Source organism: Anopheles arabiensis, chromosome 2 (genome assembly GCF_016920715.1).
Source record: "Anopheles arabiensis isolate DONGOLA chromosome 2, AaraD3, whole genome shotgun sequence".
Lineage (NCBI taxonomy): Eukaryota > Metazoa > Arthropoda > Insecta > Diptera > Culicidae > Anopheles > Anopheles arabiensis.
This window is the reverse complement of record NC_053517.1, coordinates 60,650,190-60,672,705: the sequence shown is the minus strand read 5'-3', so window position 1 is coordinate 60,672,705 and position 22,516 is coordinate 60,650,190. Positions and strand designations below refer to the sequence as shown.

The 22,516-nt window shown below is 40.2% G+C and overlaps 1 protein-coding gene across 3 annotated transcripts; it reads left to right on the top strand.

Moving 5' to 3' along the window:
* The first annotated feature begins 5,309 nt into the window (after positions 1–5,309).
* LOC120905841 (U4/U6 small nuclear ribonucleoprotein Prp3-like) lies at positions 5,310–20,948 on the top strand. Of its 3 annotated transcripts, none has more exons than XM_040317088.1 (3): positions 5,310–5,468; positions 5,591–6,807; positions 20,139–20,252. In XM_040317088.1, coding segments are annotated over exons 2-3 (909 nt in total). In that variant the 5' UTR covers positions 5,310–5,468; positions 5,591–5,899; the 3' UTR covers positions 20,140–20,252. The 3 variants fall into 3 exon arrangements, with proteins under 3 accessions (XP_040173022.1, XP_040173005.1, XP_040173013.1); XM_040317071.1 differs by having other exon boundaries at positions 5,318–5,468; positions 5,591–6,797; positions 20,139–20,948; XM_040317079.1 differs by having other exon boundaries at positions 5,318–5,468; positions 5,521–6,797; positions 20,139–20,948.
* Positions 20,949–22,516: the final 1,568 nt, after the last annotated feature.

Here is a 22,516-nt window from a genome sequence, read left to right as displayed (position 1 = left end):
CCCAATCCCGCTTCTCCCGCATCGTTTCAAGGTCACACACAAATTAATAAATGCTAACACCTACCAATAACAATACACAACCGCAATGCATGCACATATGAGTATCAACGCATACACCGCAACAGCCAATCAGCTGGCGGCGGAAGGCACGGGCAGAAGCGCAAGTAAGGCAGGGCAGGGCGAGGGAGGGAGAAGAAGCGGACGAAAAAATGGGTGCCAATATTTTTAAATTTTTTGACCGTTTTTTTTTGCTCCGCCGCCATAAATAGTTCGTCCATTTCGCCAGCAGATGGCGTAAAACTTGCTCGACCCAGCGCAGGAATCGCTGAAGAACAGCGCGGGAGACCAGCCAAAATCTGCGCTGGCCAGCGCAGATTTTGGTGCATTTTCTGCGCTGGAAACTGCTCGAATTTGCGCAGCGGGTTGCGTCACGGCCAAGCTACACGTACCGGACGACATCGGACGATGCTATAAATCCGTTAACGCCAACTGTCAAATCTCATACAAAATCAGCCCGCTGTGATCCGACACGGCCCGGCCCGACGCGAATCTCTTGTCTGCGGTCCTACGTTTTATGGCATCGTCCGATGTCGTCCGGCACGTGTAGCTTGGCCGTCAAGCATTGCGTTGCGATACGCTACGTTGGAAAAAGTACCAAGCCCTAACTTGAGGGACGCATGTGCTTGCCCACGTTCCTTCACAGTCCTTGACCGAAATCGCATATCGGATGACTGTATTAAAAAGTTGTTTGAACGCTAGGTTTATAAGAACTCTGGTTTCGCTTTTCTTTTATTAGTCTTCATTCCAAAGATTTAAGATTGTAGTTAAATCTAGGTAACGGTGATGATATAGTTTAAGTTGTTTCACCCCACTATCAGTACATTCGATATCGCCCCAACGAACATCGGATGTTTCCCCACCAAAAATCTTAGATTTGGCCCGTACGATAGCCCGAAACTGGTACTTTCCGCGTTGTCATAAGAGTTCACAAAGTCTATGTATCCGGCATCACGGTACCTATCAATTTCACTTCGTTGCGTAGCGAGCAGCAGCAGCATCAGATGCATTGACAAACGTACGCTTCAGTTTACCTGCTCGCGTATCTCGGAACTTGGCAACAATATCTTTAGATAATTCGGCTACCAGACGCATTGTTTCTGGAGGATACTGGCACCCAAGAAGCTCAATGTTCGTAAATACTTGAGCAAGGCAAACAACTTCATCCTCTGGGAAACTATCTTGGTATGATTCCATAAACGTTCTTTTCAATTGCCAGTGCTCGTCACATTCGTAAAATGTTTTGTATTTTTCCACATCAAACGGCATCTTGACGTTTCACTCGATATTGTATGTCGTCTATTTGATGTTATGTACAAAATAAAGCTTTTTCTTTTATTTTGAATGCGGCGCTCTGACACCAATTTAACACTACATCCGACTTGAATGAACCAAGGTGTATGTATTTATAAGGTTAATTTTTGTCGCTTCTGATGGGCGACCAAGGTGTTTTAATATGACAAGGAGAAGTTGTTCAGCAAGGTGGATTAAAAATATCAGGTGGCGGATAAGGGCCTTTGGGGGCAAGGTATGTTTATTTAGAAGGTGAATTATTAGCGCTTTTGCCGGGCACCATCATTGAGAATTGTTACCGTAGTAATAGACGATGCGCAATCTCAGAATGCGCATATATTTATCTGTCAAACGGATCGGTTTGATATATTTATCTGTCCAAAAAAAAATTATATATCTCGGACATATAATCTTGAAAATTTATGCGCAATCTTGGCGCAATCTGAAAATGTATGGAAATGACGTTTATAGCTCAGGGTTGGCTACGCGAAATGACTTATGTTTTGATAAAACCAAGGTGGATTAAAAATATCAGGTGGTGGATTAGGGCCTTTGGGGGGTCGCCATAGTTGAGGGACTTTACGTCATTTTAGAACCGTTAACCATTGGTTTCCGCATACAAAGCTTAGCAAATAGAACAGATTTCTTTGTGTGTCTATTGGCATTTTGTGTGTCTATTGGTTTTATCGAAAAAATGAGATATTTTAACAAAAGATTTGATGATATATTAATGCACGAAATTTAAAATCATGTGAGTAAGAGTTCTAATCTCACGTAAATTGTCCATGCAGCTCGTAGATAATGAGGAATTAATGTGAAAATTGAAAAAAAATAATGCTTTCTTAATTTTTATCATCAAAAATGTCGAAAAAACTAAGAATTATAGAATAAATTCACGGAATAACACAAAATAACACACTTTAATCCATGTTTTAATGTTAAATAAGAACGCACGAAGTCCAAAATATATTTTTAAAGAATGTTTAATCGAAAAAATGAGGTAGATAAATTATATGAACAAATTTAATAAATGTAAACAAAGTTTGAACCCTGAGGACCTTACGTCAAGTGGCGAATTGTCAAAATGCACTAGAGTCCACCACCTGATATTTTTAAATCCACCTTGGATAAAACTAATGAATCTGAGGCTGCGCTCTGGCACCACTCGAACACGACAACCGACTCGAACAAACCCATATAATCATATGGAGGTGCACTGTCAGACACAAACAAACAAACAAGACAAACATGTCAAATCCCATACATTTTTCATGTTCGATGTCGTGTTCGATTGGTGCTAGAGCGCCGGGTGAGATTGCGCATCGTGTATTAGGCTTGTGGCAACGCTCATTGGATGCGATTTTATCGGACGAGATTTATATGGAATTTGACAGATAACGTCGGACATGCGATTTCGTCGTCCAACGTTATCTGTCAAATCCCATACAAAAATTTGACAGGCCGTCCGATAAAATCGCATGCGAAAAAGCGTTGTCACCAAGGATAATGTATTAAGAAGGTTGATTTTTATCGCTTTTGCTGGGCGACATTGTGGGGGACATCTGTCACTCTCTGCATACAAATTTCATTACTCCGCACCAAGGTGTTATAAATGACAAGGTGAAGTTGTTCAGAGCAAAATGACACTTCTCGACTTGACATTTCTCTTCCTAGGGCTCCGGTATAAAAATCGGGGAGGGCTGGTGCGGGGTAATGAAATTTGTATGCAGAGAGTGACAGATGTCCCCCACAATGTCGCCCAGCAAAAGCGATAAAAATCAACCTTCTAACTACATTATCCTTGCTCCGCACCAGCCCTCCACGATTTTTATACCGTGGCCCACGGAAGAGATATGTCAAGTCGAGAAATGTCATTTTGCTCTGAACAACTTCACCTTGTCATTTATAACACCTTGGTTGCCACCGCCCTTAGGCCCGTGTCTGTGCTCCATCGGATGCGATTTTATCAGAAGGCCTGTCAAAATTTTATATGGGATTTGACAGATAACGTCGGACGTGCGATTTCGTCGTACGACAGAATCAAAAAAATTTGATTTCGTCGGACGCCACATCCGATTTTATCTGTCAAACTAAATGTGTGGTGTTTTGTAGGAACAATCTCAACTTAATTTTTCATAATCGTTATATTATTAAAATCATCCAATTAATCGCAATATTATACGAAAAAGCGTTTGACAGCACGTGCGATAAAATCACATGCGATGGAGCACAGACACGGGCCTTAATACGGTGACTTAACAATACTGGTGGCTCCGGTATTAAAATCAGAGTGACCAGGAATACCGGTTTATCTGTATTCCTACCGATTTTTGATATGCCTACCGATTCACAGATGAGCCCCCTAAAACTACCGATTTTTCATTTATCCTACCGAAAATCACAGATTTTTCGTAATACTAACCAAAAAGTCATATAACCATTTCCCAAATCACTTAATGTATAAAACTCTATATGGAAGTCACTAGCAACCAAGGATAATGTATTTAGAAGGTTGATTTTTATCGCTTCTATTGGGCGATATTGTGGAAGACATCTGTCACTCTCTGCATACAAATTTCATTACCCCGCACCAGCCCTCCACAATTTTTATACCGGTGCCCCCGGAAGAGAAATGTCAAGTCGAGAAATGTCATTTTGCTCTGAACAACTTCACTTTGTCATTTATAACACCTTGCTAGCAACCCGAACCAGAAGTTCAACAGAGACAACTAGGGCCCGTGTCTGCACTTCATGAAGTCGAACGCGCTGATAAATTTTTTTATGCAATTTTACAGATAATGTAACCCGGCGCTCTAGCAGCAATAGAACACGACATCGAACATGAAAAATGTGTAGGACTTCACATGTTCGATTTGTGGGTTATCACATCGAACGTGTAAAATCCCATATATTTATCATGTTTGATGTCGCGTTCGATTGCTGCTAGAGCGTCCCAATTATTTGTTGGGTTAAATTCCCTAGTACAATTTTCAGATCGACATTTAAGAAAGGCTTCATGTGACCGATATGAACCAAATCTAAACTATCTCCTTTAAATAAATGAAAGATGTTATTTTCTTGTGCTGCTCTTCATGGGACATGCCCCCCCCCCACTCAACACTTCAAAGCCTACCGAAAACTACCGAAAAATCTTAAACTCCTACCGAAAACTACCGATAAAATTTTGATGCGCCTACCGAAAACTGCAAAAATAATCTGGCCACTCTGATTAAAATCGGGTAGGACTGGAGGGGGGTATAGAAAATTGTATGCGATTTGACCGTCCAAATAGACTTACAGCGACAACTTCGCGCGCGACAACTTCGCGCGCGACAACGTCGCGCGAGACAAAAAGTAGCTCAATTTTGCAAACAGAGCTACTCGTCTCGCGCGACAGTTTTGCTTCATCCGAAATAATCGAATTATCTACTTTGTTTACAAGCCATATTAATGCCAAACGCAAAAAAATAGATTTGAACACATTTTAACCTAATTTTTTGTGTTTTCAAATAAAAAACAAGTTGGTTGACTTAGTCAAATGAGCTACTTTAATCTACACCGAGTGAATTTTTGAGCTATTTTTCGTCGCGCGCGACGTTTTCGCTCTATGTCTATTTGGACGGACATAACAATACTCGATGATGGTGCCCGGAAAACGCGCTAATAATTCACCTTCGTATTAAACACACCTTGCTCTGAAGCACTTCACCTCCTAATATCCATACACCTTGCTTGGTATGCATCAACCAAGGGTAATGTATTTAGAAGGTTGATTTTTATCGCTTTTGCTGGGCGACATTGTGGGGGACATCTGTCACTCTCTGCATACAAATTTCATTACCCCGCACCAGCCCTCCCCGATTTTTATACCGGAGCCCTAGGAAGAGAAATGTCATGTCGAGAAATGTCATTTTGCTCTGAACAACTTCACCTTGTCATTTATTACACCTTGGCATCAACAAATGATCGAATCCCCGCCTGTCATTTCGTTTTCATTTTTGTACAGCACGGCTGATAATTTATTCGGGATAAGCCAATATGTTTAATAAACCCACTTTGCTATTAACATAGCCAGTTGAGCAATTGACAATTACAATTGACGCCGCGCCCCTGTACAGGTAATCCGTGATACTAATTGGTATTGATAGAAACAATATGAATCTAACATAGTATTTTTTCTTGATCTTCACTATGCTCAATTTAATCGGTTATAACTCTTTTGGTGTTCGATTGTGGTTAGAAAAAAATCGGCTACAAGGTCATCAGTTCAATTGATTCCAGCGATACACATACGCTGGTAGAAAATCTATTAATCATTATAAATAAGCGTAAAGCAGCTCGACTGTGTGACTAAATAGAGGATTTGATCGATGACATACGAAATAATGAACCGCACTCGGCTGTAAACGATATCTTCGCTTCATTAATAGGAGACGCTGACAAACGTTTGCAGAATACCCAGTAATTTTCTATCAAAAAGAAGAAGTGTGGTAGCCAACCAACGAATGCAATCAATTCATCTGTTTTAGTTGAAGGAAACAACAAAAAAATGTCGGAAATAGTAAACGGAAATAATATTTCTGCCAACCACATTAAAAGAATGATGGAAAATGCGCAGCGAGAAATCGAGCAACGTAAACGAAAACTAGAAAACATTACTTTGAATAAATATCCAGATGCTTCTACTTCTTCTGATGCTGCTGCTGCAGCAGTTAATGCCAAAACTACAGCCGTTGTGACAAAACCTGCAGATGGCCCTATTGAAAAAAAGACACGCGATCTGTCCGGATCTGTAACAGGAACATCGGACATAGAAAGATCAAGAAAAATTGCCCAGCTTCAAGAACAAATTCGGGCCAAACTTTCTGGAACATTAGTCAATGTTTTACCCCTACAGCCTGCTACTGACAAACCGAAGCCGCTTATACTGGATGCTGAGGGCCGTACTGTAGATGATAGTGGTCGTACAATTGTTGTACCCCAACTTACCCCTACGCTAAAGGCTAATATCCGTGCCAAAAAACGAGAAAATTCTAGAAATCAGCAATTTGTAGAACGTGCGTTTACCGATGAATCAAATGAGACACACTTTCATGATGATCGTATTACATTAAAACCAGCAGGGCGAACTAAGCGTTCATTACGATTTCATGAGCCTGGAAAATTTCAACAGCTTGCTGAAAGATTACGAATGAAGATACAGCTAGAAAAATTGCAGAACGAGATTTCGCAAATAGCGCGCAAAACTGGAATTAGTTCAGCTACAAAACTTGCTTTGATTGCTCCTAAATCGGACACTTACTTAAATGATGTACCCCAAATGGAATGGTGGGATTCTGTCATATTGATGGATGATTTGAATACCTTGAACGCACAGGGAAGTATTGCGATAAGAGAATCTTCGATAACTAACCTCATCGAACATCCGACGCAAATGCGGCCGCCAAGTAAGTATTAGTAAGTTGCATCGATTTGATTGTGGCTTTACCAAATTAGAAACACATTCGGAATATAAGTTAGAAACAATTATATGTCTATTTAATTTAAGTTAGAAACAAATAATATCTATTTTTTGGCGATTGTCCTATTTTCTTTCGGTATAACGTTTAGCCTAATGGCTGGCCCCATTGCCCCTTATGCCATTTCCCGTATGATGTATGTACTCTACTCGCATGAATAGCAGCAGTGCAAAAGGTGTTATTCTATGTCATGACGTAACTCCATTTATGTCTGCACCAGATAAATCAATTTATCGAATATCGAGTTTCTTAGCCAAAATATAATTATGCGTGGGACATACCAAGTTCTTTATAAAAAAATGCATTCCCTCACTTAATTTATCAAGTCCGTTGCGGGTGATTTCTTAATCTAAACTGAAACCTAGCTGGCTCTATTTCTTATGCTTAGCTGAAGCCAGTGAAGAATTCAAAAATTTGTCAAATAATGGTTAAAAATAACCGAGCATCGCACACTTAAGATCTCAGATACGACCTCGGTTAAACCCTTTTAACCGAAAATATTTGCTTAAACTGACAATGGGACCCTTCACGATTCTAGTCAGCTTTTTGTATGGAGTTTAACAGCCGGAGGCTGAAATCATGTAAACACTCCTTATAAAACCATACACAAAACTAGCCTGCAATTTTCAGTCTCTATTATTCTAGCCTCAAAGGTGGAATTAGATTCGAGTACCTGCTTGAAAAATGGCATAACAAGGTGTTGTTTACTTTTATCCCAAGGTGCATTGGCCGGTCTCGTAGTACAGTCGTCAACGCGTACGACTTAACAACATGCCCGTCATGGGTTCAATCCCCAAACAGACCGTGCCGCCATACGTAGGATTGACTATCCTGCTATGGGGGGGAATCAATTAGTCACTGAAAGCCAAGCCCACAAGTGGGTACAGGCAGGCCTTGACCGACATCGGTTGTTGAGCCAGAGAAGAAGAAGAGCATTAAAGAGATCTGGTGGTGGAATCCAGAATCTAAGTGTATGTAGTCCAGGTGGTCGCATAGTATTTTTTTATAACAAAATTTGAACCTCATATTTTGACCGAACAGCTGAAAACTTTTGTTCAAACAAGCTTTCTGGAGGCTTGACGAATACACAAAACACAATGCTTGAAATCTTCATTCAGAAACAGAAGCGATGAAAATCAGCCTTCTAAATCCATACACCTTGAATAAGCCCACCTGTATTTTATACCGACTTAGCTATTTGCATTGTATGCAGTTTTGGAGCAGCTATCTGACAGGCTGAAATTTCAGCCTACGAACTTAACACGGAAAAGGCACCAATAACGGATTACAGGGGTTTCGAGGATTGTACTGACATGTAGGAGAAAGCGGGGCAAAATGGCACTGTTAAGGATATTGCACTATACAGGCGGCCCCCGAGATACACGGTACCTCTTATAAGCGGATTCGAAGATACGCGGTTTTCTAAATTTGACAGTTCTTTGGGCAAATTGTAGTGATTTGACCCATCAATTCTAAAAAGCCAAATATGTTTCCTATTAATCGAATGTAAAAAATAATTTTAAAAGAGTTGAAACTGTCAAAATTATATCAAATAATTAATTTGGTGGCTAAAACCGCCCTCTACTTGCAAAATTACACGAAGATTAGTGATATTTTGGCTGGAAATCACGAGATTCGATTACGCGGAAATTCGAGATACGCGGTATTTTGCGGTCGTTTTCGGTCCCCATTAACCGTGTATCTCGGGGACCGTCTGTATCCTTATGGATAATCACTTTAATACTGTCAATGGCAACCAAAAAACCATCATATTCCAGGCAACCGGGCTGCCCGGGTAGCCAACGACTCTGGGAACATATACAGTGAACCCTCTCTTATTTGAGAGGCGATGGGACTGTCGAATAAGAGGGGTTTTCAAATTACAGAGGTGCAAAGTGAATGAAAGGTCCATCCAAACAAGAAAGAGACAACATTTAGTATGCAGCCTTAACTGTTGCTATAGGAAACTGCGAACAGGATTGCCAATTTGAGCATACATCATTCAATAACCATGGCAACACCATACACAAATAAGAGGGACACAGATTTCAGAGGTTTTCCAAATTAGAGGAACAAAAATGTACTGGAAATCAAGGGACTGTGCCAAATGTTCAAATAAGAGAGGTTTTTCAAATTGGAGAGGTGTCAAATAAGAGAGAGTTCACTGTATTATCTTTTGCATGCGTAATCCAATAACGACGCAATATTCGGATGAAAATTAAACAAACTACAGCGCCTACCGTAACTACATGGATAGTCGTTTTCGTGTTTTTATCAAAAAAGAGTATTAAACAGCTGAAACTACTTTCTTAACTATTAAAATATTTTAATCATACAAATATGCATTCATTCATTTTGTTAATTTTTTTTGTTAAAACATGAAACGAATAATTGAGTGTTTCCAATACACTGATGTACACAAAGGTTATACGTATGTCACACGTAAACGTAAACACGTAAACTTAGGCGTAAATTGGATTTCAGCCATACAACCCTATAATCTTTTGATAGGAAGTTTACGCTCTTCCATACAAATCAAGCGTAAACTTTTTGAACTAGACGCGGATCAATGTGTTCGAGAAATGTGCCACAGATCCAGTATTGCATCCGATGAATTCAGGTATCATCAACGTTTTCAAGCATCATACCGCGGTCTTGAAGTAAAGTGTGAAACCCTGTAAAATCCCAGAAAAAGTTATAATAACACTGTTGGGATGAATTTTCGCTAACCGCCTTTGAAACGGTTCTGAAACTATATTTCAAACATATTATAACACGATCACATTTGATTTCACCTTTTCACTTACTTCTCTCGTCCCTTCACTAATCTGAGTTTTAACGCTTACTTAATATTAATTAATTAATATCCGTGTTACGCTTATGGCTTTGTATTTGCTCCTTACTCCTCGCTGGTTGGATTGCTTCTCCCGTTTCGCTGCGATTCTCTTGACGTTCGCCCTGGATGACTTTCGTCTCGTCAGGGGTGTTTAAACGCCAAGGGTGTCGAACGGTTTCGTCGCAACATACCCCCTCCCGTGAACTCTCCCTACTGGCGCGAAGGAGCTTTTACTGATTGGGTTCACCTACTGCAAGACGTCCAAAACAGCAAGCCTGCTCGCTGATCGTCGTTGTAGACCGTTCGACGTGCGCACTAAAGCCTCTCTAACTCTCCCATCTTTCCCTGGTGTGACCTTTTCTATTTTCCCTCTGGTCCATTGGTCTTTTGGTGTAGTTCCTATTATGATCACAAGATCTCCTATCTTCAAGTCTTCGACTTCTTTGAACCATTTACTTCTTCTTGTAATGACCGGGAGATATTCTTTAAGCCACCTTTGCCAAAACTGTTCGGTAATATACCTCGCTAGTTTCCAACTACTCCTGAGTGTTGCTTTCTGCTCTACTTCGGGTGAAAGTATTTGTTTTGTTCCGTTTGAGTTGCCTAACAGGAAGTGATTTGGTGTTAACGCCTCTTCGTCGGCTGATTCAAGCGGAATATACGTTAAGGGTCTGGCGTTTATCATTGCTTCAGCTTCTAACAATATTGTTTCTAACGTTTCATCATCTGGCTTCCGCGGTGAGTCTATTACTGTACTGATTGCCGTTTTGACTGACCTAACTAGTCTTTCCCAAGCGCCACCCATGTGTGGAGTTGCAGGTGGTATAAATTTCCAGTTAGTTATTTGGCTTATAAATGTAACTGCAAGTGCGCTACTGATCTCTTCTTTAATTTCATTGCTAGTTCCTTGAAAGCAAGTCGCGTTGTCAGACCAAAACTCTATGGGCGTGCCTCTTCTAGCAATGAATCGCTTTACTGCCATAATACAAGATTCTGTGCTCAAAGAATAAACTAATTCTAAGTGCACGGCCCTCACTGTTAAGCACGTGAAGAGTGCTATCCAACGTTTTGCATTAGCTCGACCTACACGCACTAGTACTGGACCGAGATAATCCACTCCGGTGTAGGTAAACGGCTTGGTGAAGGCTGCCAGGCGCATTTTTGGGAGGGAAGCCATCGGTGGCGGCTTCGGATACCTTCTCATCACTCGACAGTACGGGCATGCATCGGCCACCTTCTTTACTAATGCTCGTAGATTGGGGATGTCAAAGCATTGGCGTATTTCGTTCACTACTGTCTCTCTGTTTGCATGTCGATACTGGTAGTGGTACCAACCTACAATAAGGAACGTAAGGTGATTATTTTTGGGAAGTAAAACTGGGTACTTAGCTGCAAAGGTAGCGTAGATTGATGCACCGATCCGTCCTCTCATCCTTAGTACACCTTCTTCGTCCATGAAGGGCCACTTTTTATAGATAGGACTGGATTTGCGGACATTCCCGTGCCGTTCTTCCGGGCCTCCAAGTGTCTTGCTCAGTTTCGTCACCTCTTCTGGGAAGGCTTCGTGTTGCGCAAACTTCCATAGCGCCAATTCTGCTTTACGCAGCTCGTTCTGCTTGAGTATTCCAACCTCCAAAGGTGTACCGGACACTTTGCGCCGCAAATTTTCTATGTACCGAATAGCGTAAGCAACAGATCTAAGAAGTTTCCTCCAGTAGTTGAACCGCGCTAGATCGATTGGTGGGTTCACTGGTCGAATATGTAGATGTGTCGCTCGTACTTCTTCATCGGTATCGGAGACTGATTGTTTTGCCGGCCATCGTGCCTCAGATTCGTGTAGGAAGGAGGGGCCACGTAACCACGGATTGTCCATCGTCAACTCGGGCCCGTTATTCCACTTAGTCGCTAAGTCGGCCACATTTTGTTTCGAGGGCACCCACCTCCAGTCTCGTGGTTCGGTTGATGTCAGAATTTCCCCCAGCCGTACCGAAACGAACTGTTGATACCGTCGAGGATTTGCTTATTGTATCCACGCCAAGCACACGCTCGCATCAGTCCAAAGTATATGGCGTTTTATAGGGAAGGAATGATTATCTCTTATAACGTTTAACATTCGAACTCCTAGGACTGCCGCCTTCAGCTCGAGCCTTGGGATAGAGATGGTTTTTATAGGGGCTACTTTAGTTTTTCCACCTATCAGCCCAACATGAATCGTTCCATCAATGTCTATCCGAAAATACGCAACGGAACAGTACGCGGTTTCACTTGCGTCTACGAACACATGCAGTTGCAGATCATGAAGGTTTTCGGGGTATGGGGAACGAAAATAGCATCTCGGTATGCGTAATTTTTCTAAGTGTGGTAGTAGTTTTATCCACTCCCCCCATCGTTGACACAAGTCGGTTGGTATTTGGTCGTCCCATTCAATACCCTTTACCCACATATCCTGAATAAGAGTTTTTCCATGTACGAGGAAAAACGATATTAGTCCCATGGGATCAAACAGACTCATTACCACCCTCAGAACCTCTCGTTTAGTGGGAATGTGATGTTCGCGGAGAATATGTCGTATATTTTCGTTTGAGGAGAAGGAGAATGTGAAGACTTCTTCTTTTATCTTCCATTTCATTCCTAGGACCGATCCGGTGTTTTCTCCTCTTTCCAACATCAGATCTTTAGAGGTCTCTTCGGCGGGGTCTCCAATACTGTTCAGCACTTCTGCGGAGTTAGATAGGAATCGCCGAAGCGTAAATCCTCCCTTCGAATGTACGTGCTTTACTTCTTTCATTACCTCTATAGCTTCTGCTACCGTGGTGAAACTCTGCAGATAATCATCTACGTAGTGGTTATCAATTATCGCCTTTGCAGCTCGGGGAAACTTTTCTATGTATTCTTGTGCGTTCAAATTTTTTACGTATTGTGCCGAGGCAGGCGAACACGTTGAACCGAATGTCGCTACATCCATAACGTAATCTTGCATATGGTCTGACGGTCTGTTTCTGTACACAAAACGTTGCGATTGGCGATCGGGGTGTCGAACATTTCCATTATGTCGCGTGTGTGTGTGTGTGTGTGTGTGTGTGTGTGTGTGTGTGTGTGTGTGTGTGTGTGTGTGTGTGTGTGTGTGTGTGTGTGTGTGTGTGTGTGTGTGTGTGTGTGTGTGTGTGTGTGTGTGTGTGTGTGTGTGTGTGTGTGTGTGTGTGTGTGTGTGTGTGTGTGTGTGTGTGTGTGTGTGTGTGTGTGTGTGTGTGTGTGTGTGTGTGTGTGTGTGTGTGTGTGTGTGTGTGTGTGTGTGTGTGTGTGTGTGTGTGTGTGTGTGTGTGTGTGTGTGTGTGTGTGTGTGTGTGTGTGTGTGTGTGTGTGTGTGTGTGTGTGTGTGTGTGTGGGTGGACACACACTCACACACACACACACATACAAACGCGCGCACACACACACAATCACAAACACATATAAATCACACATAAACCTGTCCCAACGGGTGCATGCTGCGTTGTAAAAACTAGGGTCCTATCGTTATGTCCGATACTGTACCTCTGGTTAGTTACTAACCAGATCTCCATCCTTGTTGCAACAGCAGGTTACCTTAGGTATAACGTTGTTTTGGTGACCTGCCATCGCTTGGTAAAATTTTCGGGTCGATCCGTATGCCTCTCTGGTTTGCTCGAGTTCCCGCATGTTTCGCTCTTCCAAATCATGCTTGTTGGAGCGCCCAAATAGCATTGGAGCGTTACGTTTCGCGATTTTTGTATGGAGGCGTTACTGCTCGCTACCTGTTCATAACACTGCTCGATAGCAGTCCTTAGTGAGCAGGTAGCGTGTAACATTCTATGTAAGCTCAATGAAAGCTCAAAGCTCAAGCGTTACTTAGCGAGTGCTCGAACCACAGTATAACGCTGTGGGTTCTGTATTCGGATGTAAACAAAAACACACACACTTTTTTAAAATTTCGATGCACATTGTCCAGTACAACGATAAAATGTATTTTATTTAACTATTATTCAATACTTACATGCCCCAATATATGGTTTTACACGTTTAAATACGATTTCAACCATCACTTTGGATGGTATCAACGGATGCCGACGGCGTTGTTGTCTCTGCGTCAGGCACATGTATTGTTGCCGCTTCTACCCCTCGGGTGAATCGTTAGAAAGCTGTATCACAACGATTAAACGCTCTAAATGTACCACTTGTAAAGCGATACAAATAAAATAAAACACATAATACACCGTATAACACACTTCTTCGCAACACTTGCACATAAACACCACTTATCGATGCGGTGATACAATGTCCTGGTTGCAGTGGAAAAATAACAAGGAAAGATTAGAATGCTTTCATATATGACATTATTTTATAATACTTTCCTTTCCATGCTATTTTGTGGTGTATGGCAACGTTGGTTGAGAATGTGCCGATCACGATCACAGCCGGCTTTAGTGATTGTTGTAGAAACTGTAACAAAGATCAATATCATTAAATCTGTATTATTTTTACAATTCATTGTGATTTCATGAAAAAGTAAAGTGAAAAAGTAAAGTAAAAGTGAAAAAGTAAAACATTTCATCTTACCGGCGTCGTATTTCGTCGGCATACACACACACAGCTGCTCGATCATACTCGGACGAATGTTGCCAAATTTCGGGATGAAATGATGTTTTTCCTGTGGAATAATGTGTTCAAACATTAAAAGATAGTTTATTTACTGAAATATGCACAGAACACTTACCTTTTCCCGAGTTTTTACATAAAATTTAACGATTATTCTGCACACAATCTTTACGGGCGGTTGTCCGTGTTTGTTTACGTTTCTAACTTGACAGATATGCGAGCTGTCATGTGACGAAGTCAAATACATTCAAACCTCGCCAATTGCAAGTCTGCTTTTTCAATTGAATACAAAATTCCGAGTTGTTCACATAAATATGAGAAAAAGTCAGTTTATCCACATTGTATAAAATAACAAACATGACAAAATACGCAGACATTAGTCGTGTTACAAAATGTCTTTCTAATAAACAAAATCTATCTTTTTTTTGTAGACATATGATATAAATGCAATTAGCGAGCTCTAATTGTATCATATATATTGCTATTTTCAAAGCGGTTTAAATTAAAACAAACATCAGTGTTTTTTAAATAATCAGAAAGACAATTATAAACTTAATAATGATTAAAATGTATTTTATTACATTTATGTACAACGATAACCTAACTAGTAAGCATGTTCATGCACGTGTGTAATTATTTGATAATTTTTTGTGTGATCCCAATATGAATGTTATTAAGTAAAACAGACAATTTACTCTGTTCCTTTTTCAATTATTCAAGATAAGGTTTTTTTTTAAGTAGAAACATGTAAGTTTGTTTAAAAAAAACATATGTAAATACATATATAAATACACATACATATATAAATAAAAATTTTGAAATATATATATGTATATATATATATATATATATATATATATATATATATATATATATATATATATATATATATATATGTATATATATATATATATATATATATATATATATATATATATATATATATATATATATATATATATATATATATATATATATATATATATATATATATATTTATATATATATACTTATATATACATTTATTCATATGGTATATTATATTATAACATATATAATATACTATATATAAGTTGTTAATATAATTATCTTTATAGCATTATATCGATGGCGGAAACCTTTAATTTTTTTATAAAATTTTACTACAAGTTTTTGTTACTTTTGTTTTAAAATATGTTATCTGAATCGTTATGAAATATCCATCACTCATCTTTTCCAAATTAAGTTAGACCATCTCACCAAGTCAGAATGTATGGGGTGCGTGGTACGGGTAAGAAGAACATAGGGGCGGGGGTACAAATAAACGCATCACAACACCAAAGTCTGGGTGAGACGGCGATGGTGTAAAACGCTTCTTGCTTCAAGCTCTTGCGGTAACAGCGTTAAAGACAACAACAACAACAGAGAATAACGCATCGCGTAGAAACAAACACACCGTTCGTGGGTATGTCAGGGGGGGAAACAACGGGAAAAGCTCAATTCTCTCTCAGCGATGCCGCTTGGGCGGTGAACTCGTTTCTCTTCGCGTCTGAGCCTTGAATATTCCCCTGCGCATGCCCGCGTTCTATGTCGTTGCTGCATTGCTCGGTATGCAGAATTTTTTCGTTCGGTCACCTGTCTGCATTCATCGTCGAACCAGCTAGATTTGGTGTTGCCACGACGTGATGGGAGTATATTCCTTGCACAGTTTGTTATTTTGTTTTTAGAGTGTTCCATCTCTCGCTCGTAGTTTCATAACTGTTTTCTGGTAGTAGAGACTCTTCTCAAGCGGCTTTGAATTCCTGTTGGACAGTAATGTCCCTTAGAGAGTCCGTGTTGAGCCGAGGCTGCGTGTTTTCTTCGCCCCCATTGTTGCGGGGGCGGGCGATTCTACAACGTATCAGTAAGCCAACCAAGTAGTGATCGCAATCGATATTGGCTCCTCGATAAGTTCTTACGTTTAACAGGCTCGACTGTCGTCGGCAGCTTATTGGCGATACATTGGCTCCCTACCGACTTTTGCGTTGAAGTCCCCCAGGATGATTATGACGTCATGCCTGGGGCACGCATCTATAGTTCTAGCGAAGCGGCCGTAAAACAGGTCGTTCTCCTCTTCATCTTTCTCTTCGGTAGGGGCGTGAACGTTTTTGAGGCTTATTTTAAAGAATTTGCCTTGCATGCGCAGGGTGCATAGCCTATCGTTTATAGCCATGAAATCTATGATTACGGATTTCAGCCGGGGACCTACGGCGAAACCCGTTCCGAGCACGCGGTGGCGGTCGTGGCAGCTGTAGTAAATGTCGTAGCATTGCTTACCTCGCCTGTTGTGCACACCGTTCCCTAGCCACCGATTCTCTTGTAGAGCTACGAGGTCCATGCTCAGTGTGGCTAGGGCGTCATCAAGTTGTTTCAAGGCTCCGGCTTTGCTAAGAGTGCGTACGTTCCATGAGCCCATTTTTATCGTTGTCCGGGGGCATTGCGTAGGGTCGGTATCGTTAGGTCCGTTTCGTAATTTCCTGTTGCTTTCCGTAGTCTTAATATTCATGAGACTGGGTGACTGGCCCTGCGCTCACGTGGCCGTTTTATTTAACGTCGGGTTGCCCCCCTCGACGTTCAGGCACCCAGTTTCCCAGGGAACCCACCCCCCACCTGGTTCGCCATATGCCACCATCCACCCAAGGAGTTGGATCTAGCCCGTGTACCCAAGCTAGGATATATGGAGGCACATGTGCCGGTGACCGGTGGCAGCGATGCAGGTCGGCTTATTTTTTTGTGTAATATTAAAAATGCTGAAAAATGATTTTTTGCATCGACAAAACCGATCGTTGTGGACATAAATGAAAAAAAAAATTAATAAAAAACACATGAAAAATGAAGCGCATAAAAACTTTTCTACTTACTAACACATCCGTCACTTTTCTATAGTGACTTGATTGATACTTATCGCTTATTAACTCTTTGATATTTTCTTGCTATTGCCCTGTTTACGTGGTTTCTTGCCTTTTTATCTCTTTTCGCGCGCACGAAACATCGCCTTGGCTGACAGTCCGTTGGAACCTTATTACAGTTTGCAACAATGGGGACCTTCACAATTCTTGTCAGTTTTTTGTATTGAGTTTGACAGTTGGAGGCTGAAATCATGTAAACACTCTATACAAAACCACACAAAAAACTAGCCTGCGATTTTCAGTCTAGAAAATTTTCGCCTAAAAGCTAGAATTACATTCGAGTACCAGCTCGAAAACACGAGTTTGTTTACATTTATCCCAAGATGCATTAAAGAGACCAGGTGGTGAAATCTGGAATCAAAGTGTATGTAGTCCAGGTGGTCTCATAGTATTTTTTTATAACCAAATTTGAATATCACTTTTTGACAGAACGAGTGAAAACTTTTGCTCCAACGAGCTTTCTGGAGGCTTGACGAATACTCAAAACACTCTTAAAATCTTCATTCAAAAGCAGAAGCGATAAAAATCAGCCTTCTAAATTCATACTCCTTGGGATAAGCCCACCTGTATATTAAACCGACTTAGATAGCTGCTTGAAAACTGCTATACAATGCAAACAGCTGACAGGCTGAAATTTCAGCCTACGAATTTCAAACGGAAAGGGCCCCAATACCTGTATTTAAACGAAAATATTTGATACATATCTTTACACAAAATATTTTTTTTACTGAATTTTTTTAAGTCGATGTTTCAGTTTCATTCGGTGCTCAAAAAAATGACAGTTCGTTTACTGAAATCGCAATTAAGCCATTCTCATATTACTGATTTTCAGTAGTTGGTAGCGATTAAAAAATGACGAAATATTTCTTTTAAACTGTGTTTTCTATTGATGCGCAGAGATTACATGTGATCTGTGACTTGTGATTACTGAAATGCATTCAGTAATTTTTTTTTACTGAAAATCAGTAATAACATGACATTTAAGCTGAAAATCATTAAAATATTTTATTACTGAACCGTTTCAGTAAAAAACTTTACTGAAGCAGGATGATCAATTTTGTTGTTCTAGAAATGTAGTAAACAAAATCAAATGGGAATTATTTTAAAACACAAACACTATAGCGCTGACACACAACATTTCTACTCCAATCAATCACCACGCCTCGCCCGTGAATGGTGTAAGCAGGCCTTTAATTAATAAGAATTTTTAGAAGAATAATAATACTAAAAAGAAAATTATTATGTTCAAAATTGTAATGAGTACAACAGTTTCAGGTGAAGTTGCTGGAGGATAAGCTTAAGACATAGCCACATAAAGTGTAGATATGGCATATTCAAGGTGTAAAATTCTTTAAGGCGTTAACAATTACGTTTTTAGGCTGATCAGTGAAGTAGATCAACCCGATGCCTACGTTCATGCTTTTTTCATGAAAACGATGATAAGAATCAAGTAACAACGCACGAACAACCTTTTAGCTGGATGTTAACACTTTGACCGCCGGCCTGACGTCACAGTTTTTGAGTGAGGACGTAGCGCATGGCAAGAGAGCGATGAGAGGGACTGTTTCTCGTGCCATTGTTATCACTCTTTTGTTTCATTGCGATATGCGGCGTAGCACATTTCGTTCTCGTTCTCTCTTTCCTATCTTATTCGTTCTCAAGAGAATCACTGAGCGTCGGATGCATAGCTGAACGGTGAGCAAAACCGTCATGCGAATTTATATGACACGGCGCCTAAAGTGTTAAAATAACAAGTCTTCATTAACAATGAGAAATGTCATATATTCTATTTTACTATCTAGGTTGACCAGATTTTCCGGGGTACGCTTTACGCTATCTTTTCGTGGATCGCTTGTCCCCTTTATTTTCCGCGAGGACCGAGGATGTTAATTTTCGCCCGCCTTATCCTTTGTTTCACATGGAGTTTTTTTTTACCGCGATTATTTTTGCCTGCTTGGCTTGTTTTATTGATTTACCCTTTTCTAACGTTCGTCGTTTGCGGGCGTAGGTTGTTTATGTTATCTGATGAATAGGTGCATGGATCGCTTTCGTGCCTAGCCCGATGTTTTATTGCACCGAGTTGTGCGTATGCAGATCGTGTTATGCTTATTTCGTATGGCGATCCTCGAAAGGATATTATTTATTTAGGATAGCGATAACGATCCCTGAGTAGAATAATTTGCGCTTGTCTTGATTGTTGATTATTCTGTGTCATACTGTTGCAGGTTTGTTCAGCTACATTTGTTATAGAAAACTGGACTTATTTATGATACGCACGTTCGTACAGCGTTTCCTGTCTATGTTTTATTATTTTAGCTAAATACAAAAAGACGGCTTGCGATGTATGTTAATTTTACGCAATCTTGTCTTATCTTTCTTAACGTTTCTTAACAAAGGATAAATAAGAGGAGGGAGTTTTTTAAAGGTAAAGCTATGATTTTAAACAATCACTTCCCCTTATCCGGAATGGATGAAAAATCGATCGGGTATTTCATTTTTAACAAAATGTTCACATCAGAATATCTTGATGAATCCGCCAAGAGAAGCGACAGAGAAGAGGATATAGGGAATAAAGGGGCAGAAAAATCATACCCTGAACTATAAACTATCGATGTGACAAATTTGGCTCAAATCAACGTTTTAGTTATTGCGTGATGCAAAACTACAGACAAAAACGATTCAAAAGAGCTGATCATTTTTATTTATAAGTTTTTTTTGCATTTCTAGGTTGTTTTGTCTATTCCTTTGGCTGTATTCTTTTTAGTATTCATAATATCTTTTCAGATTTTTTGCAAATGTGAATGACGCGTCGTCTAGTATCACTTTAAAACATATATTTGCGGTTTGTACTTTGAAGGATTCTTATTAGTGTTTTGATTTTTTTTATTTCAGATGAAACATCGCGTACCGTATATCTTCCAGTGTTTCTTACAAATAAAGAAAGACGCAAATTGCGACGACAGAATCGTCGTGAAGCTTGGAAGGAAGAGCAGGAAAAAATTCGTCTAGGACTTGAAGCTCCTCCAGAACCAAAATTAAGAATTTCCAATTTAATGCGTGTGTTGGGAACAGAGGCAGTACAAGACCCAACTAAAATTGAGACTCATGTACGTGAACAAATGGTAAAGCGTCAAAAAATACACGAAGAAGCAAATGCAGCACGTAAATTAACTGACGATCAACGACGAGAGAAAAAAATTCGTAAAATGAAAGAAGACACAACATTAGGGGTACATATTGCTGTATATCGAATTCGAGATTTACAGGACCAGCAAAGCAAAAAGTTTAAGATCGAAACAAATGCAAAACAACTATTCTTGACCGGCGCCTGTGTACTTTTTCGCGATTGTTCTGTAGTTGTAGTGGAGGGTGGTCCAAAACAACAAAAAAAATATCGTAGGCTTATGCTCCATCGTATAAAATGGGAAGAAGATTTAGTGAAAAATGCTGATGACAAAGAGATTCCCAATTCATGCGTGCTTGTTTGGGAAGGAATGAATCAGCGTAGACATTTTGGAGAATTTAAGTATAAATCGTTCTCATTAGAAAAAAGTGCTAGAGATTTCTTCCAGAAACATCACGTTGAGCATTATTGGGATTTGGCTTACTCTGGGGCTGTTTTAGAAGCTTCTGAAGACATATAATCAGGTTTTACAATACAAGGCAAAAAATCATTATTAAATAAACTATTTATGAAAATCTCGTGTTGTGGTGTTATTTTCATGATGATCATGGACATTTATCGCATTAATTTAATCCTGTTTCCATCTACGTTCGAATCTCGTGCCGTTTGCATTGAATCGCAAACCGTCTGCTTTGAATCGCATGCCACTACGATCGAATGCGTGCAACCATTGTAGAATCGCGTTCCACTACGGTCGAATCTTATGCCACTACGATCAGATCGTGTGCCGCTACCATTGGACTTCTGAAAGGTAGATCAGTGGCGGGTCAAGCCTCTCCGAGGCCGTAGGCGTTATGGTAGACTCCTTCACCAAATCCATCGACGGGGGGGGGGGTACATTTTTTACTGAAAGCTATTGAGTAATACATGGTTTTGTCGTTTCACTGAATATCAGTAAAACAAATTACTGCAAATGCAGCTATTTATTTATTATGTCAAAACGACATGCCTGAACCTCAAAAGAAAACATAATGCGATGCCCGCTTGCTCGTGATGAACAAAAATTAGATTTGGTAACCGCTTACAGGCACCCCGTTAAAATTTTAGGTGCGTATTCGGCTTGCGGGATTAACGTTTTGGCTAAGAAAAATCTTTACACCACTTTGCTGTTCTTGCTGAAATTTCGTGGTAGCCGTGAGTGTATATCAAATCAACAAACTTGTTTCGACAAAATACAATTCACATCTGTATAAAACTTTATAAAAACAGATATGAACATGAGCAGCATGGACTGCCACCCTGCGCATCAATAAAAACCTCAATTTTAATACTTTTTTTTGCCAATTTTTAATCGATATCAATGACTAGACTAAATGACTGGCTTTGTATGTTAAAGGATTTGGGTATGTTCATATTTTGGGTACTGTGGATACTGTTTCGAAGCGGACTTTCGACACTTGATCGCCTAGGCCAGCTCTGTCAAACTCATTTCATCAGAGGGCCGCAAGTACAGATTTTCAGTGATTCGCGGGCCGCAAAGTTGAGAATAAAAAATATACCTCAATATTTAAATAAAATACTGTAAAATCATTTTTGTTGATAATGATAAGTCCCACCTCTTTCCCCAACACAGGTTTGAGAAGGACTTAAGTATCTTTACGATAATATTACTCTGATAATTATATTAAAATATTTTGTACGAGCAAATGGTGACATCGGAAAACTCTCAGAGGAACTGTCCGAGTCATACGCACACCCAAGATGACCAACATAGTTTCATCAAGAAAAAAAATGGTATTCCCTAGCATCCTTTACGTAGCCCGCCAACAACCAATAAATGGATCTGGCGCACCACTTATCAGGACACAACTGCGACATGCATATGGCCAGTTCCACTAGTGCCAACCCCTGGCCCCAGGGTCTCTGGCACCAATGGCAGGCTCCAAGGCACTACCTTCCGAAACAGGAGAATATAATGTATCCCTTACGTAGCTCGCCAAGAACCAACTAATGGCTCCGGCGCACTACTTATCGGAACACAACTGCAACATGCATATGGCCAGTTCCACTAGTGCTAATGATTGGCTCTAGGGCACTACCTTCCGAAGCAGGTGAACTTAATGTATTGTATGTGGAATTTGCCACT